The 14,719-nt window shown below is 50.5% G+C and overlaps 1 protein-coding gene across 2 annotated transcripts; it reads right to left on the bottom strand.

Moving 5' to 3' along the window:
• Window positions 1-6,479: 6,479 nt before the first annotated feature.
• LOC116523272 (BRISC and BRCA1-A complex member 1-like) lies at window positions 6,480-14,288 on the bottom strand. Of its 2 annotated transcripts, XM_032238368.1 has the most exons (10): window positions 14,221-14,288; window positions 13,785-13,967; window positions 12,919-13,276; window positions 10,797-10,855; window positions 10,277-10,397; window positions 9,309-9,387; window positions 8,369-8,393; window positions 7,910-8,039; window positions 7,630-7,716; window positions 6,480-7,004 (listed from the first exon to the last, which is right to left on the bottom strand). In XM_032238368.1, the coding sequence occupies exons 3-10, from the start codon at window positions 13,207-13,209 to the stop codon at window positions 6,789-6,791; spliced, it is 1,008 nt and encodes a 335-aa protein (XP_032094259.1). In that variant the 5' UTR covers window positions 13,210-13,276; window positions 13,785-13,967; window positions 14,221-14,288; the 3' UTR covers window positions 6,480-6,788. The 2 variants fall into 2 exon arrangements, with proteins under 2 accessions (XP_032094259.1, XP_032094260.1); XM_032238369.1 differs by lacking the exon at window positions 13,785-13,967 and having other exon boundaries at window positions 14,221-14,280.
• Window positions 14,289-14,719: the final 431 nt, after the last annotated feature.

Below are 14,719 nucleotides of genomic sequence, written 5' to 3'. Positions count from 1 at the left end.
CTGTTGGGCCTTCAGTAGATTTTTGTTCTTTACTTCGATTAATAGATGTTCTTGACTTTCTTTTAAATAATCAGCCAGTGCATGTTTTTCTTCTTCAACTGTTTGCTTCACTTGTAATAATCCTCTGCCACCTGATTTTCGGGGCAGGTACAGTCTATCAGTATCACCACGTGGATGTAAACTGTAGTGCATTGTCATTAGTTTCCTGGTTTTTCGGTCCAAAAGGTCCAAATCAGCTTGTGTCCAGTTAACTATACCAGCTGTGTATCTTATAACTGGTATTGCCCAGGTATTTATGGCCTTGATTGTATTTCCACCATTCAATTTAGATTTCAAAATTTTCCTAACTCTGTTGGTGTACTCTCGTCTGACAATACTTTTTACTTCTCCATGCTTGATGTTATCCAACTGCAGAATGCCTAAGTATTTGTAGGCTTCATTTTCTTTGCATTTAATTAATTGGCCATTGGGCATTTCAATTCCCTCACATGCAGTGATTTTGCCCCTTTTTATGGATACAGTGGCGCATTTTTCCATGCCAAACTGCATTGAAATATCGGTGCTGAATACTCGGACTGTGTTTGTCAATGATTGGATTTCTATTTCTGACTTTCCATAGAGTTTCAAATCATCCATATATAGTAAATGTGAAATTTTTTCAGCTTCTTTGGCTGTTTGGTAGCCTAATTTCATTTTTTTAAAGATTATTGATAGTGGGATCATTGCGATGATGAAGAGAAGAGGTGAAAGTGAATCACCCTGGAAAATTCCTCGCTTGATGTTAACCATTCCGTAGATCTCATTCCCTACTGCCAACTCAGTTCTCCATTGTTTCATCGCCTTTTCAGTAAAGGATGTAATATTTTTGCTAATGCCAGTTGTTTCTAAGCATTTTATGATCCAACTATGTGGCAGTGAGTCAAATGCCTTTTTGTAATCAATCCAGACCATATTCAAGTTCGTTTTTCTGTTCTTACAATTTTCTAATATCATTTTATCAATTAGAAGCTGATCTTTTGTGCCCCTGCTCCTTCTTTTGTTGCCTTTTTGCTCTACTGGCAAGATGTTGTTTGTTTCCAAATAATCCATCATGTTATCTGCAATAATGCCTGTGAGTAATTTGAAGGTTGTTGGCAAGCATGTTATTGGTCTGTAGTTTTCAGGTGTTGTTCCTTTAGTTGCATCTTTCTGAATCAAGTATGTTTTTCCAGTTGTCAACCATTCATCAATTTGGCCCTTTTGTAAAATTTCATTCAGTTGCCTGGCCAATATTGCATGTAAACTGGTCAGATATTTGAGCCAGAAACCATGTAATTGGTCCTTTCCAGGTGATGTCCAATTCTTTACCTGTTTAACTCGATTTTTGACCATCTCAGTTGTTATTTCTAATACTTGCATTTGTTTGTTGCCAATGCTTTTCTCAAAGTCATATATCCACTTTGCTTCCTTGTTGTAGTCCTTTGCATTTTCCCACAATTCTTTCCAGAATTCAACTGTGGCCTGTTTTTCTGGTTTTTCACTTTTGGTGTCACCATTTACATTAAGACTTTGATAAAAACGCCGTTGGTCTGATCGAAATTGCTGATTTTGTTTATATTGGATGATTCGTGCCTCATATCTTTCAATTTTTCTAGCTGTTGCTGTTATCCGCTGTTTTACAATCTCTACAGCTTCATTGATGTTTCTTGTATCCAATCTATATCTTCTGATTAGCTGATCTATGATTTTGTTGTTTTTAAGCCATTGCTCATGCATGTTCTTTAAGTTACTAGCATCTGCCCTTAATTTTTTGATTTTTTGTTCTAAACGGATTTTCCACTTTGGCTTTGATGCTTTTTCTGTTGTGTGACTAGGTACTTTAATTTTAATGCCTAATTATTATTATTATTATTATACAATTGTATCACAGCGGCCAGTTGTTTCGCCGGATTTGGCATTGGTTACTAGTCAGGCCCCACCCAGGGGCCTAGGACGTCGTAACGTATTCCTAGGACGTCGTAACGTATTCTATATTTTATATTATTATTATTTATTATTTATTATTTATTCTATATTATTATTATTATTATTATTATTATTATTATTATTATTATTAAATAATAATGTAATATTACACAGGATTTCCTGGAAAATGAATCAGAAACGCTTTTAAAAGTGTCCCGTTTGCTTTTACATACTTTTGCATCCACTCTTATTGGAACCAGCATTTCTTGTTTTTCAAGCTGCAAACTTTAGTTCCCTCTGTTGTTACCTGTTTTAATTGCTTCACCCTCATTGCAGCCTCTTATTATTGCAATCCAGGAATCCCAATATAAGCTGCTGGTAGTGGAAATTTGCAGAGGTAGCCAAAACCGGTTCCTAGTTCTCGGCCCCTTGAGGATGGGTGGACTTCGGCTCCCAGAATTTATGCCGGCTGGGGAATTTTAGGAGTTGAAGGCTTCCCACCCTCAAGTCACCAAGGTGAGGAACAAGACCTTAGACGGAAGATTTTTAAAAAATGACTTTGTTAGAAGCTGCCCTTGATTCCTCTTATTGAAACAGTTCAGTTTTACCACCTTCCTTGCCACGGTTGTTAAATGAATCACTGCCATTAGGTGAGTCACGTGGTTGTTAAGTGAGTCTGGCTTCCCCTCTGACTTGGCTCGTCAGAACGTCACAAAAGGGAATCGCGTGACACCTGGGCTGCTGGGACCGTCGTAAGTACGAACCAGTCACCGTGTCCGGATTTCGATCTCGTGACCACAGGGGTTGCGGCAACGGTCATAGGCGAGGGAAATGGTCGTAAGTCTTTTTGCAATGCCGCTGGCTGTAATTTCAAATGGCCGCTAAGTGAACTGTCGTAAGAGGAAGACTTAAATGTACTGGGCAACCCACACAGCCTGAAGAGGATGCAGCTTCCATCCTTTTTCAGGAGGCCGGCAGGACCCGGCAGCCGAAGAGCTTCTTCCCTTGCTGTGGGTGGGCAAGGGGTCCTCGCCCTCTCAGCCCCTTAAGTGTTTCTCAACCTTCCAGTATTGGGGCATTCACAACTTCTGGAGGCAAGGAGTTCCACTGATTCATTGTTCTAACCAGTGTTTCTCAACCTTGGCAACTTGAAGATGTCCGGACTTCAACTCCCAGAATTCCCCAGCCAGCGAATGCGAATGCTGGCTGGGGAATTCTGGGAGTTGAAGTCCGGACATCTTCAAGTTGCCAAGGTTGAGAAACACTGTCTTAGACATTCCAGCTGTGAGTTCCCCATCCGGTTTATATGTTTAACACTGTTCTGTTCCCTGCAATCTTGTTTCTCTCTGTCATATAATGCATGTTGGTATATAAATAATTTTGTATGCATGCATGCATTTATCTTGTCATGTTTATTCCATGTGAAACAGGGTGTGTGTGGCCCTTTAAGAAGAGCTGTGTGCAATGACATTTTTAATGTATGCCAATTAATGTTCATTCAACATGACAATAAAGTTATTTTAGCCTAAGGTAAAGGTTTCCTTGCACATATGTGTGCTAGTCGTTCCTGACTCTAGGGGGCGGTACTCATCTCCGTTTCAAAGCCGAAGAGCCAGCACTGTCCGGAGACGTCTCCATGGTCATGTGGCCGGCATGACTCAACGCCCGAAGGCGCACGGAACGCTGTTCCCTTCCCACCAAAGGTGGTCCCTATTTTTCTACTTGCATTTTTAAGTGCTTTTGAAACTGCTTGATTGACAGAACCTGCGTCCTTGGATCCAGCAGTTCTTAACAACTATCGTCCAGTCTCCAACCTCCCCTTTGTGGGGAAGGTTGTTGAGAAGGTGGTGGCCTTACAGCTTCAGCGTACCTTGGAGGAAGCTAACTATCTTGACCCCTTCCAGTCTGGCTTCAGGCCCGGTTACAGCACTGAAACCGCTTTGGTCGCATTGACCGATGATCTCTGGAGAGCCAGAGATGGAGGCTACGCGTCCATCCTGGTTCTCCTCGACCTCTCAGCGGCTTTCGATACCATCGACCATGGTATCCTTCTGCGACGACTGCGGGAGGTGGGGGTGGGTGGCACTGTTTTACAGTGGTTCTCCTCCTACCTCTCGGACAGGTCGCAGTCGGTGTTGGTGGGGAGGGAGAGATCGTCCCCGAGGCCCCTAACCTATGGGGTGCCGCAGGGCTCGGTTCTGTCCCCCCTGCTATTTAACATATACATGAAACCGCTGGGCGAGATCATTCGGAGACACGGGATTAAGTACCATCAATATGCGGACGATACGCAGTTGTATCTGTCCGCCCCGTGCCAACTCAATGAAGCGGTGGACGTGATGAACCGGGGCCTTGAGGCTGTTAAAGACTGGATGAGAGCTAACAAACTGGTACTCAACCCGGAAAAGACCGAGTGGCTGTTGTGTTTTCCTCCCAAAAATTTGGCTAATGTTCCATCAATCAGGCTGGGGGGGCAAAATTTATACCCCTCAGACAGGGTCCGCAACTTGGGAGTCCTCCTGGATCCACAGCTGAGTTTTGACCACCACTTGTCGGCTGTGACCAGGGGGGCATTTGCTCAGGTTCGCCTGATGCGCCAGTTGCGGCCCTACCTGAACAGGGAGGCCCTCACAACAGTCACTCGAGCCCTTGTGATCTCTAGGCTGGAATACTGCAACGTGCTCTACATGGGGCTGCCCTTGAAGAGCATCCGGCGACTTCAGCTAGTCCAGAATGCGGCCGCGCGAGTGATCGTGGGCGCACCACGGTTCGCCCACATAACACCGATCCTCCGTGAGCTGCGCTGGCTACCTGTTGGTCTCCGGGTGCGCTTCAAGGTGCTACTCACCATTCATAAAGCCCTTCATGGTAGTGGATCTGGCTATTTGAGAGACCGCCTTCTGCCAATTACCTCCCTGCGTCCCATCAGATCGCACAGGGTAGGCCTCCTCCGAATTCCATCCGCCAGTCAGTGCCGACTGGCGACTACGCGGAGGAGAGCCTTCTCAGTTGCAGCTCCGACGCTATGGAACAACCTCCCCGTGGAGATTCGCACCCTCACCACAGTCCAGGCCTTCCGCACAGCCCTCAAGATCTGGCTATCCCGTCAGGCCTGGGGATAGGATTACTCTCACCCCGCCCGAATGTTGAGTGAATGTTGTGTTTTTATGGATAATTTTCTTTTATTCACGATTCTTTTTCTTTTTAAGTCTTGTCTTGCACTCCCTTCCCCTCATTGTTGTAAGCCGCCCTGAGTCCCCTCAGGGAAAAGGGCGGCATATAAATCCTCAATAAAATCCTAAAAAAATCCTATTCTGTATTGTGAGTCTATTCTGTTGCCACCTTCCATTATTTAAGAGGCCAGAAGGGACCTTGGAGGTCTTCTAGTCCAACCCCCTGCTGACTCTAATGCCATTTCAAACGGTTGTCCAACCGCTTCTTAAGAGCCTCCACTGATGGGGCACCCACAAATTCCTCGGCTTAATGGCCACGTGGGACCAGTAGCTGCACTTCTAAGTTGAATCTGATTGTACCACCATTTTCAAGACATGGCGGTAACTCATTACGTCAATTACCCTGGTCATTAAGCAAACACGGCAGTCATAAGTGCGCACACATACATATATACACACATACATACATACATATACATACACACATACACGTTTGCACTTATGACTGGGGTATATTATATATATAAAGGAGGAGAACCTTGTGGCTTAGTGGTTAACACAACTGCTTAATATGTAATACAGCCCAGGTTCGAATCCCAGTAAGGGTATGGCTAGCTGAAGAGAGCTAAATAGCTTGAAATAGATCTATACTAGTCTCCCTTTATTTATTTATCAGCACAAATACAACACAAATATAACAAAGGCAACAGTAAAAATATTGAGTTTCTGTCGTGATGGTCTCTTGTGACGAGCCGATAGACAGAGAAAAGGAAGCAGTCTGCTTCCTCCCATATTTGGGCATACCAGGGGTTGTGACACTAATTACATACCTATTTCCCTGGCTCAGCTGATAAAGGAGGAGAACCTTGTGGCTTAGTGGTTAACACAACTGCTTAATGTGTAATACAGCCCAGGTTGGAATCCCAGTAAGGGTATGGCTAGCTGATGAGAGCTAAATAGCTTGAAATAGATCTATACTAGTCTCCCTTTATTTATTTATCAGCACAAATGCTATATATATATACATATATATATATATATATATATGTATATATATATATATATATATATATATATATGTATATGTATATGTATATGTATATGAATATAAATAAAAGTCTCAACCAGGGGACCAGTTGTAAAGGCAAGAAAGTTTCCAAGCATGCAAACTGCACTCATGTGACCGTGGGGGGGGAGCAACGGCCGTAAGTGTGAGGACCGGGCGTTTTTTTCAGCACCATCGTAACTCAGAAGAGTCAAACAAGAGTTCCTAAGTTAGGGAGCTCCTCCTGCAAGGGAGTTGGGGTCCCCGGGTGAAGCCAGAGAGGCACCTCTGGAGAAGCCAAAGACCAAAAGCCAAAGAAGATTTTTCCAAACTTTACTGGAGTCCAGCTGTGGAAGATTCGAGATCTGACTCGCAGGAAAAGTAGATCACATTTTTTAACCAACCGACCCTGAAACAAACCCCCTCACCCCGGCTTTTCATTCCCCCGGGAAGCAGCCCCCCCTCCAGGGGGCCTTCTTTCGTCCTCCTGGGGGGGGGGGAGCAGGGGGTCCCAGCCACCTGTGGAAATTCCCCCGAGGGGGTCTCGCAGGGGTCTTCCTCACAGCCCCCTCGCCCGCTGAGGGTGGCAGGGGGCCTCCCTGCTTCCTCCCAGCCGGCGGGGAGGCTCAGACCACGGCCTCCATCTCGGGGGCCCCCTCCTCCTCCTCCTCCTCCTCTTCCAGCATTCCGTAGGAGGCGTGGGTCTGGAAGGGCCGCTGCAGCGGGTGGGCCAGGAGTTTCGCCATGCAGTTGTGCAGCTCCACAGCTGGGCCGCTCAGGGAGACCTCGTACTTGTAGTTGGTGCCCTTGGCGTCCAGGTTGCTGAAGGCGGCAAAGGTCTCCTGCGAGGGGGGGGGGGATACGTGCCCGTGAGGAGGAGGAGGCCGGGCGGGATTTGCACCCGGCGCCCACGAGTGTCAGAAAGGGCTCCTGACCTCCTCCAGGACTGGAAGCTTGGATCACGCTGCTCAAAAGGCCCCCCTTCCTTGCCTTCCAGGGGCACCTCTAACCTTTGGCCACTTTAACACTTGTGGGGAAGGAAGGAAGGAAGGAAGGGTGGGAGAGAAAGGGAAGGAAGGAAAATAAAGGAGAGAAAGAAAAAAAGAAAAGGGAGGAAGGTGAATGAATAAAGGAAAGAGAAAGAAAAAAAGAAAAGGGAAGGAAGGAAAATAAATAAGGAGAGAGAAAGAAAATTAAAGGAAGGAGAATGAATCAATGAAAGAAAAAGAAAGATGAAAGAAAGAAGGGAAGCAGAAGAAGGGAGGAATAAAGGTCTACACTCCCCCCTTTAAAGAAAGTGGGTCAATCTTTCAATATAACTCTATGGTTCATGGGAGGGGGCGGGGTTTGCTGCCTGGGGGAATGCTGGGAGTTGAAGTCCGCCAGTCTCAAAATGGCCAAGGTGGGAGATCCCAGGTCCAAAGGGTCCCTTGGGTGAGAGGTCAGAGTCCCCAGGGATGGATTTACCTTCCAGGTGACCTCCTCCTCCTTCTCCTCAATGCCGTTGTGGATGTAGAGCACGTCGAAGAAGAAATAAGGGCACTGGAGCATTTTCTGTGGGGCAGGAGAGGCAGTCAGGAGGGGGAGAGGACCTCGGGCCTCCCCCCTCCCTCCCCGCTCTACGGCCTTCTGGGTTTGCTGGCATCCCTGTTCCCCACGAGACTCGGGGGGGCCACCAAAAACCCCGTGTGTCTCCCCTCCCCCTCCAGGAGGAGGCACCCTTTTGTGAGATCAAGACAGCGGGCACCTTCATCTGCTCGGTCATCACCACGGGCGGCTGGCAAGCGGGGCGGCTGTAGACCAAGATGGTCCTGACCACGTAAGGCGGCGGGATGGTCTGGATGTTCTCCATCACCGGGAGCTCCGTCTTCTGCTGTCTGCCGAGAGGACGAGAGGAGGCGGGAGGGGGGTGGGCACAGCCGGGAGGACCCAGCGCCCCAACCCTCCCGGCCGGCATGGCCACAGGACGAGGACGGCCGTGAGGACCAGCCTAGCGTGAAACCACCTGGATTCTGAGGGGCTTCCTTCTCCTGCCTTGGGAGTCTTTGAAAGGCAGGTAATTTGGGGTCTCGGGCAGAGCTGGAGCTTCAAGGGGAGGGCTGCTAGGGACCCTTCCCCCCCATTTGGAGACCCACACCCCCAGGGCTGCTGCCCAGGACCCCGGAAGGGACAACCAAGCCCAGGGGAACGAAGGTGAGAGACTCACATCAGGTTGAAAAGGCCATCCAGATCTGGTCAGCAAACGTTAAGGTCAACGCCTGGATTTAGGACAAGGGGGTCTCCAGCCATGGCGACTTTAAGCCTTGTGGACTTCAACTCCCAGAATTCCCCAGCCAGCCAAGGTGGGAGACCTTCTCCACATGCCTCCCCAATGCCAGGATCCCCCACTAGGACCACCCCCAGCGGACAGTCCTCGACCTACAACTACAGTTGCTAAGCGAGGCAGCTGTTAAGGAAGAGTTTTGCCCCATTTTGTACGACCTTTCCTGCCCGGTGTTGAGTTAGTAGCAGCTCTTGCTTGCCTGGAGGTCACAAAAAGAGGATTGTGTGACACACACACACACACACACACCTCCTGAGACCCTGCAAGGGTTGTAAGTGCAAGTTGGTTGCCAAGATTTGACCATGGTATGCAGTGACGGTCGTAAGTGTGGAAAAAAGGTCATTTTTCAGTGCGCTTGTAAGTTCGAACGGTCACTAAAAGGGTTGGAAATCGAGGCACCAACTCTACAATCCCAGCAAGGGTGGGGGCCTGCCTGGAGCCCCTCCTTTCTCCACCCTTGCAGGGGGCTGGACTAGAAGACCTCCAAGGTCCCTTCCAGCTCTGCTCTTGATTCAAGCTCTGCCCTCCAGAGAACTGGCTCGAAGTCCATTTTCCAGCTGCAAAGGAGGCTCCGAAGAACTTCCATGGCTCCTGCTGGGCCAGATCCGAATTCTGCCCACAAGGGACCCCCCCCCCCCAGCCAGGCAGGATGTGGGAGTCCCAGACCAGGCGGATTGGACCCAGAGCCCGGCTTTTCTCACCGTCTCTCCCTCCAAATCGGATCAGGACATTTCCCTTCATTTGGGGGGGGGATCCCTAGCAGAGGTCAAAGTCCCCCCCTCCCTTCTCCTGCCAGTGGATGCCCCCGTTTTGGGAAGGATACTGAAGGACTTGCAGAGGATGGTCTTCAGGTCGTACAAGCAGCTGCAAACCTCCCGGGGCTCAGAGGTGAAGCCGGAAAGCTGTGGAGAGGAAGAGGAAGAGGGGGGGGGGAGGATCGCAGGCATCCTGAACGAGCCTGGAATTACACTCACAAGTGCGTTGGCCGCTAAGCAAGTCACCCCATGACTGCACTCCACTTTGTTTTACCGTGGTTGTTAAATGAATCACCACCATTATGCGAAAGTAGTTTAATGAATCCAGAGTTCGTCAGGCGCGGAAAACAAAATGCCAATAAAATGCCATCACGTGACGGTGGGGGGGGGGGGCACATTTGGTTCATCACATACCCCCGAGGAGTTGTGTCGTAACTCCCGACCAAAGCCAGCTTCGGTGTTGCTACCTTGGAGCTGAGGGACAGGGAGGGCGGGGATTGGGGATAGCTGGGATTTTGTAGTCAAAACAAAAGACTTTCTCTTGGGAACCAAGGGCAGAGAAAGGCGGGGTGATGTCTCCAGGCAACCAGGCAGGAGCTGTAATTGGACCGTGTGACTGATTGGGAGCCGAGGTGGCGTAGTGGTTAGGGTGCAGTACTGCAGGCCACTTCAGCTGACTGCTATCTGCAGTTCAGCGGTTCAAATCTCACCGGCTCAAGGTTGACTCAGCCTTCCATCCTTCCGAGGTGGGTGAAATGAGGACCCGGATTGTTGTTGGGGGCGATATGCTGACTCTGTAAACAGCTTAGAGAGGGCTGAAAGCCCTATGAAGCGGAATATAAGTCTAACTGCTATTGCTATTGTTTGGCAAAAGTGACAAAGGTTTTCACCCGATCTGTGCCAACACAATATACCCCCACAGAGCTATTCGTCGGAGGAATCGACCTGCCTTGGGGGCTTCATTTTTGCTGTGGGTCTCTCAGTCGGGACCCTGACAGTGTCTGTATGGGGGGGGGGGCAAGGGAGACACACCCACCCAAGTGACGTCGTTGTTCACCACCACCAGCGCAAACTCGTGGCTCTTGTCGATCTTGTGCTTGGTGCGGACAAACATCTCGATCATCTTCTGGCAGATGTTGAGGGCGTTGGTCTTCAGCCTGCCAGCGGGAGGAGAGGAAGAGGAGGCCCATGAGGCACCGCGGGGGCAAACACAGGCCGAGGCCCTGCAGGGATGCCACCGGCCTCCTTCCCCCCTCCAGAGACCTAAGAAAGCAGCCGGCTCCAGAGGAGACAAGGCCCACCTCACTAGGATTCCTTTCCGCTCAGCCAAGAGGACTAGAATCTTGACTGCAAGGCCCAGGAAGAGGCTGAGACGCCCCCTCCGGCCTGAAGGCGGGACAGCCACAGTGAGAACCAGAAGGCTGGAATCCTGGTTTCTCCCCCCCATCACCGGCACTCCGTCTCCCCCAAGGAGGATCTGCTGGACCCCAGGAAGCCAGCACCCCCCCCTCCAAAAAAAAGAGATCCCTCTGGACAAGGGAGGGATCTCCACTCACCCATTGAACGACTCCAGTCTCGGGTGGGACATTTCCTCCGAGAGATCCAAGCAGATGATCTGGGAGAGAGAAGGAAGGAAGGAAGGAAGTGGAAGACGGATGCCATTCCTCCCTCTCCCTCCTCTCCGTCGATCTATTCGGGTCTTTTAAACGTTCTTTTTTCTTCCTTCTATTTTCCCTCTTTCCTTTGATTCGGGTGGGGTTAAACGTCATGCGGTGCGCCAGAGAAAACAGGTGGATTCTTTACCTGTCGTTCCATCTCATTATAAATCAGTGTTTCTCAACCTTGGCGACTTTAAGTCCTGTGGACTTCAACTCCCAGAATCCCCCAGCCAGCTCTCGCTGGCTGGGGGATTCTGGGAGTTGAAGTCCACAGGACTTAAAGTCGCCAAGGTTGAGAAACACTGTTATAGATAATCCCCAACTTATTTGACGTTACAAACGACTTAAAACTCTTGACCCGCTAGCTTCCTTGCCCCTCAATTCTTCCCAGCTTCTTTTGAGAGGCCTCTGCCATTCTCTCTTTCTCTCTGTGCAACTTTATGGTGGGGCCTCCATCGCTCTCTTTTGCAGCTCTCCAACCAACCAATCGGAACGGAGCTGGAAGGGGCCTTGGAGGTCTTCTAGTCCCACCGACCTCCCTCTCAAGCAGCGTTTCTCAACTCCGGCAACCTCATAAGATGCGTGGCTGGTTTTGTTTAGCAAGGAGGAGCTAAGATCGATGTAAAGAAGTTGTCAATTTTTTTTACTCTTCTTTCCAATATATTTTAGACTGTTTTTGTTAAAGATTTATACCGTGTATGGGTTCTGGGAAGGCGGGGGAGGGAAGGCGGGGAAGGGAAGGCGGGGGGGGCTGGGGGGGAGGGTAGGAGGGAGGGAGGTTTGACGAGGGGTATTAGATTTTAATGTAATATGATTGCACATGTATACTGTCTTCTCTTATAATTATTTTTTAAACTAAGATATGTTAAGTATGTTGATATGGAAGCATAAATGCCATCAACATAGAATGGAGTTTGCTCAGAAGCTGAAATACACCAATGAGAGGAAGAGTGGGAAACAGAGGAGAGAGGAAAGATGGGAAGAGAGGGATAGGAGAGAGGGGAAGGGGGGAAGATGAGGAGGATAAGGAGGAGTGGAAGGTAGAGAGAAAGATGGGAAGAGAGGGATAGGAAGAGAGGGTAAGGGGGGAAGATGAGGAGGATAAGGAGGATAAGGAGGAGTGGAATGAAGAGAGAGGAGAAGGAGAAAGGAAGGGGAAGTAGAGTAGGAAAGGATGATGGAGGGAAGAAAGGAGGGAGGAGAGAGGTAGAAGAAAGAGATGAATGGAGAGCAGAAGAGCCAATAATGGGTTTTTATCTTTCTGGGCGTTGATGACAAGAGGAACTGATGTAATTACTACTTAATGCAATAGGATACTGGCTATGAAATAGTATGCATGTGATTGTATGTTATGAAAGTGGAAATAAAAAATATGTATTAAAAAAATAGATGCGTGGCTGGGGGATTCTGGGAGGCTGAAATCCAAACCCCCCCACCCCCCACCCACTCCTTTCGGGTTGCCACACTGCTGGGAAACACTGCTCTGACCACTAGGCATTTTAAACCGTCAGGGATACAAGGGAGCATTCATCCATTCATCACTTAGCCTGGTGAGGGGAGGGTCTGCAAGGAAGCAACCCGGCTCAGAGAGCCGCAAGGACCCCGCGCAGAAGAAGCGTTTGCCGGAGGGTCTCCACGGGGCCTCTTTTTCCCCTGAGCAAAGGCTCCTTCCTGCGGCCCCATTAAAGCAGCCGTGTCCTTGGGACAATCTCTCCGTTTCAAAGGCCTGAACGTCTGCCGGCAGTCCTGGCAACTGCAGTGCATGTGCCGGCACACACAAACCCACAGACGGACAGACAGACAGACAGAGAGGAACTGTGCTGCCGTGCTGAGACGTCCTGAGGAGGCGGCTGCTTTAATGGCCGAAGGAGGGAAGCACCCAATGGAGGAATCTCCTGCCAATCGGAGACCTGGGTAAGGGGAGGCGGGTGCAGAGAAAGGGAAAAAACGGAAGGGAGGATAGAAGCGGGAGGGGTGGGGGGGTTGGAGGGGGGGTCCGGGTGCCGCTGTCCCCACTCACCACTTTCTCTGGGCAGTTCACCCGCGGCGTCCGGACCTGGAACTCGGAGGGAGGGGTCGGGGCCAGCCAGGTCTTGCCGTTGGGGGCCTGGACGGCAGCACTGGGGGGCAGGGTGGTGGTGGTGGTGCTGGCCGCCTCCCCCTCCCCTTCGCTCCGGCTCCCCACGCTGGCCTGCATGCTGAGGGTCCGGTCCTCGGCCCCCTCTGGGTTGGAGCGGGTCCTGGGACGCTGCTCGGCCGCCATTTTCTCCTCTTCCTCCTCCGTGGTGCTGTTGGCCTCCGAGGTGTCCATCCAGGCCCCACAGTCCGGGGGGGAGTCCAGGATGGCCAGGTGAGCGGTGGGAGTCTGGCCCTCCTGCCTTTGGGGGGGAGACAAGCAAAGAGGCCAAACTCCAGAGATTTTGAACAGGCGAAACTCCATACGGCTGAACAGAGTTGGAAGGGACCTTGCAGGTCATCTAGTCCAACCCCCAGGCAAAAGACCCTACACCAGTGTTTCTCAACCTTGTCAACTTGAAGATGTCCGGACTTCAACTCCCAGAATTCCCCAGCCAGCTGGCTGGGGAATTCTGGGAGTTGAAGTCCGGACAACTTCAAGTTGACAAGGTTGAGAAACACTGTCCTAGACACTGAATTGTTTATACGTGAATGCTGGCTGGGGAATTCTGGGAGTTGAAGTCCGGACATCTTCAAGTTGCCAAGGTTGAGAAACACTTGCCCTACCCTGTTTCTTTCCTCTTATGAAAAGTTTTTATTTTATTTATCCATAACCACTTTTACATCATTAATCTTACAGTGTGTCATCCGCGTACAACCTTTGTGTCATCAGTTACATCATTTTTAATCTATTTTTAATCTTCCATTTACCTTTCAATTGCCTTTTAATTCAACTCCTCCCCTATAATTTTTGATCTGCGGTTCTAGAGGAAGGGGCGATGGGGCAACCTTCGGGGCGGGGGGCTGGGGAGGGGGTCTCCTGCAACCTCCTTTGGGGGCCTCCTGGACAGACCCCCCCCTTCCTGGCGAAGCGAGGCGGGTCCGGCGAGCCTTCTGCAAAAGGGGAACCCGGGTTCAGTACAAGCCCCCTCCCCTCTTTGCAAGTACAAGCCCCCTCCCCTCCCGCAGCAGCGCCCCCCACTGCTTGGAAGGAGCTCCTGGACCCCCCACCCCACTCCCACAGCCGCCCCCGCCCCGCCCAGCACCCCTTCTCCCCCCCGCGCACGCGGGCGCCCGGTTGCAAAGGCAGGGAGCGCCGGTTGCAAAGCCGAGGGAGCCCCCGCCGCCCCTTTGCAGCCTCCCCCACCTGGATCTGCAACACCCGGAGACACCGGAGGGACGGAAGGCGGCGGGGGGGGGGGGAAGGAAAAACAGCCGCCCTCGCAAGGGCTGCCGGGACTTGTAGTTTGTGGGCGAGCGCCGGCTGGAAGGCGCTGGAGTCTCCTCCCCCCCCCTTAGGGAGGGGCTGCTGGGGTGGTGGGGTGGACTTCCCTTGCAGCGCCCCGGAGTTTCCCCCGCTTCTTTCTCCGCCAAACCCGCTTCTGGCTTGGATTTGGAGCCCCGTTTCTCGGCCTCGGCTCCTTTAAGAGGCCGGACTTCAACTCCCAGAATTCCCCAGCAGGCAGTTTCCCCTCCCCCCCCTGAACCCTAGAAATCATTGCATTGAAAGACGGGCCCCCCCCGGTTCCTGGAAAGTTTGGAGACCCCCCAACTCCAGACCTTTGCGTGTTTTCTTTCTTCTTTTCTTTCTTCTTTCTTTCTTCTTCTTTCTTTCTTTCTTTCTTTCTAATTTCTTTCTCCTTCTT

Source organism: Thamnophis elegans, unplaced genomic scaffold (genome assembly GCF_009769535.1).
Source record: "Thamnophis elegans isolate rThaEle1 unplaced genomic scaffold, rThaEle1.pri scaffold_135_arrow_ctg1, whole genome shotgun sequence".
Taxonomy (NCBI): domain Eukaryota; kingdom Metazoa; phylum Chordata; class Lepidosauria; order Squamata; family Colubridae; genus Thamnophis; species Thamnophis elegans.
Note: the sequence above shows the minus strand (reverse complement) of the source record. Positions and strands in the feature narration are given on the sequence as shown.